Source organism: Scophthalmus maximus, chromosome 15 (assembly GCF_022379125.1).
Source record: "Scophthalmus maximus strain ysfricsl-2021 chromosome 15, ASM2237912v1, whole genome shotgun sequence".
In the NCBI taxonomy this organism is placed as follows: Eukaryota; Metazoa; Chordata; class Actinopteri; order Pleuronectiformes; family Scophthalmidae; genus Scophthalmus; species Scophthalmus maximus.
Window position 1 is genome coordinate 12,196,657 of NC_061529.1, and position 3,688 is coordinate 12,200,344.

General features: G+C 43.9%; 1 protein-coding gene across 1 annotated transcript; it reads right to left on the reverse strand.

Annotated features, from left to right (window-relative positions):
• Positions 1-30: 30 nt before the first annotated feature.
• On the reverse strand, positions 31-3,047 carry zdhhc22 (zinc finger DHHC-type palmitoyltransferase 22). The gene is made up of 3 exons (XM_035610943.2): positions 2,786-3,047; positions 1,369-1,926; positions 31-1,273 (listed from the first exon to the last, which is right to left on the reverse strand). The coding sequence occupies exons 1-3, from the start codon at positions 2,856-2,858 to the stop codon at positions 996-998; spliced, it is 909 nt and encodes a 302-aa protein (XP_035466836.2). The 5' UTR covers positions 2,859-3,047; the 3' UTR covers positions 31-995.
• Between the last annotated feature and the right edge of the window lie 641 nt (positions 3,048-3,688).

Genomic DNA, 3,688 nt, shown 5'->3' on the forward strand with positions numbered 1-3,688 from the left:
AAAAACAGAGAATAGCAGCTTGTTGTTTTTCAAATACTTTTATTGGTATAACAGGAATTGACAAAATAGCTCTAAAAAGTATACTTATTGAAATCCAACAATATCTTTGACACAATGTTAAATATGGCCTTAGCTTTAGTTGCAGTATAACAGTGAGAAGTGCTGTTGTTATACAGAGGGCCCCATCGTTAGCAGTTCAGTGAGTAACTCACCTTTGGGGTCATCGGTAAGCATGTAAGTCATGATTTGTATGGCACATTGTGAATAATACCCTGGATAGTAATATGGTTATCCTCTTGACATTGACCCCAGCCATTTTCATGGAGGAGCTCAACCCTGTACGTGTACCTGCATCAAACTGAGTCACGTTCCTTTGAGTAGAAAACATCAGGCTCAACAACACGTAACCTCTTATCGTCTAAACAGTGGTGTCAAGCCTTGCAGTTTATGCCAACCACTGTGTTTTTGTCCGTCTGCAAGCCCTTAACGTCAGAGTGAATTACCGTCGTAAAAAAAACACACGTTACCTGAATGTCACATTGTCGCGTCCTACAAGGAAGTGTGGAAGAGCAACACCGATAATCTCAGAGCGCTGCCGTGCGACGGATCAATGGAGTATACAAATTTGCAAAGCGGTGAGTTCGCGCACCAATAGCAAATCACCTTGATATTTTTATGGAAGCATGTAGTAGTGCATGTAAAAGTGACTCATGTAAAAACAACTGATTTATATTTCTTAATATTGCCTCTTAAAAAGCTACTTAAAGGACACACCTATACTATACAGTTTCACATTGCTTATTATGGCTCCTGTCCTTAAAGGAATGTTCACTAAAAGCTCATTATTTCAATGTCTACTTTAAAAGTCCTAAAGCATCGGCGTAGTATTTGAAATTACCATAACCACGTGGAATCCAGAGAAAGCATTTTTTTCTACAACTTGTGCTGCTTGTGCGACCTATTGGGAGCTGTTGATATGACACGTGGTTTATCACTCAGTCCTGTTTGTATGCATCTGTTTCATCAGCGCACATCTCCCCTGTCTGCACAGGCAGGATGAGGCCGAGGATCCAGCGGGTGCCGAACACATCCTTTAGGTTGGTTCTCCAGGGGCTGCGGTTCTCCACGAGCTGCCCTCGCTGCATCTGACACCAGGTCTGTCCCCGCGCCACCAGCAGGACCTGCTGGCAGCAGAATCCCGCGCAGACCAGGCCGATGCCCAGCCACACGTAAAGCATCAGCACCACGAAGAGCTGCAAGCCCGAGATGGTCCCTGTGAGGAGAAATTCGAGAAGGAAGACATGAATTCCTCATCGGGCCTTGTACCGTAAACGATCGGCTTTAACTGAAAAACACACGGCAACTCACCCGTGAAGAAGAAGCCCGTGGAGAGGGGGAGAAGAGTGAGGAAGGTCAGCGGGTTCTCAAAGGAGATGGAGTACTCCACCGTTAGAAAGGCCACGCCGAGGACCAGGGAGTACAAACACGTGCAGGACGTGTAGATGCAGAACATGATGAAGTAGCGCATGTTTTTGTTGCCGATGCAGTTTCCGGTGAAGAAGCAGTGGTGGTCCCTCTTGAGGATGACTTTCTTGCACAGCTTGCAGAAGTGGCGGCCGTTCAGGAGGTAGTGGGCGTCCACCTTGTCCGAGCAGTGCGGCGAGCACACGGGGACGGCGGTCTCGTTGGCACTCTCAGCAGGATACTTGATGGTCATGATGTAATTCCCCAGTGCGTTGAACATCAAGAAAAGGAAAACGACCGTGTGAAGGGCCGTCGATGCCCTCAGCGAGGACTCCGGCTTTGGGAATATTGTCGGGACGAAGAAGCAGAAGTGCAAAATGAAGGTGACTGCCGTGGCCGTGAAGAAGTACGCAGGCGCCACGGCATTCAGGAGTCTCAGCTTCAACATCCTGGTGAACATGTCTGTGTGACAGGGAAGAGGACACAGTAAGCACCGTGTCATCATTATCAAACTTTTACTACTCTTAGAGGCCATTATATCATAATCAAAAAGTATTTTTCGGTTGCTTGATTTATTTTGTGTCTTACAGTTTAGCAGTTCAAGAGTCTTTTTTTCATATGCAATTTGAAAACAGGTGTTGTACCGTACAATCAGATTTCTTACCTTGCAAGTAATTCATTAACAGACATTAATGTAGTACAAACTAAATAAATATACACTTGCAAATATATATAAACATATGAATAGGTAAACAATTTTGCTGTTGCAAATATGGAAGTAAAAAGATTAGATGGAATAATCTGGTTCAGGTTTATTTACGTAGATCCTCTGACTGAAAATGATAAACCTTCCATTAGGCAGATCATAGAGTGGATCATAAATATTGTGTGATCTGGTTGTGCCAACAGAGACGATGTAAGTCTGCGCAGAGGGAAGAAGAAAAAAAAACTAATTTCTGAGCAAATGTGGGTCTAGAGATTGTCAGGGGCCGTTGAGAATACCAAGAATACCTCCGGCTTCTTCACGTGTGGTCTCCCTAACCCACACTTCCAACAGACAGTGAACATCACCTGCAGCGTGAAGCTGCATCTTTCTCCCCTTAAACTGGGGCGTGCGCACGAAATCACTGGGAATGTGGCCAATGCGTTGCCTGTAGACGACAGAGAGCATTGAAATGATCCTCGCCAATTAGACGCCCTGTGGTGGCGTCAGTCATTCCGAGTTTGGAGTTTTCTGTTTTCTGTTTTTCATCGCCACGACCGACGCGACTGAAACGACGGTGGCGCCCGGGAGCGTGCCGGCGGAGAGGGGGCAGCCTACCTGCGCGCGTCCGGGAGAGGGGAGCTGTCCTTTCAGCACCGCGGAGCCTGGGCTCGGTCCTCGGCACGTTCATCCGGAGGAGGAGAGGTGTCGTGGAGCCACGCTGACGTCTTTTATATCATTTAAACGGGCGCGTGCTCCTTTGTCTACCGCCGCCTGTTGGTCTGGATGCGTCCGTCTGCTTGATTTCTTCCTCTTTTTTTTGGAATCCCTAAAGTTCACCTTCATTTCGGATAAAGGGACATCTCACCCTTTAAAGCAGAATACATCCATCCTGTGCTGTGGTTATACTAACAATACTAACAGCACGCAACCGACGTTGGAAAAGTAGTGTTTCATGAACGTTTCGTTTTGACTAAATTGACATCTTATTATATTACCCTTTTGAACATTGTTTTATTTTTATTGTTATTGTTTGCTTTGATTCATTTTTTTACTTGCACATAAGAAAATACATAATAGATCAGTAAAAAAAGGAACGAGATACATGCAGTATATAATATAGACAGTAAAACAAATAACTGAAATGTGCAGGAGGAGCCAAAACAAACCCACCATAGATGAAAGTCATTTACAATTTTTATTCCAAAGTAAATAAAGGCATTTATTATTAGGAAATATAAACTCATGCATCGCTCTATTCAATAGAAAATCATATTTTATAAGCTTATTGTGTGTTTTGTATGTAAAAATCACAATATTGCTTTCAAGTTCATTTGCTGATGTGAGACAAATGTAGGGGAAGAATATTCGTTGTGTCAGAACTGCACCAGTGGGAAAAAGTATAAAGTGGTATGACATAGAAATATCGGAGATTTTTATTAAGAAATACAAAAAGGAGACAGAAAAGTAGACTTTTTTTTTACAGAAGCCTGCAGACTTTGCAAGAAGGTCAGTTTACCT

Bases quoted from the DNA above. Each gene is read 5' to 3' on its own strand.
- zdhhc22 (XM_035610943.2), bottom strand. From the start codon at position 2,858: ATGAACGTGCCGAGGACCGAGCCCAGGCTCCGCGGTGCTGAAAGGACA. The intron at 1,927-2,785 runs GTAGGCTGCCCC...CCTGTCACACAG, and splicing joins CCTCTCCCGGACGCGCGCAG to ACATGTTCACCAGGATGTTG. The intron at 1,274-1,368 runs GTGAGTTGCCGT...TTCTCCTCACAG, and splicing joins CACGGGCTTCTTCTTCACGG to GGACCATCTCGGGCTTGCAG.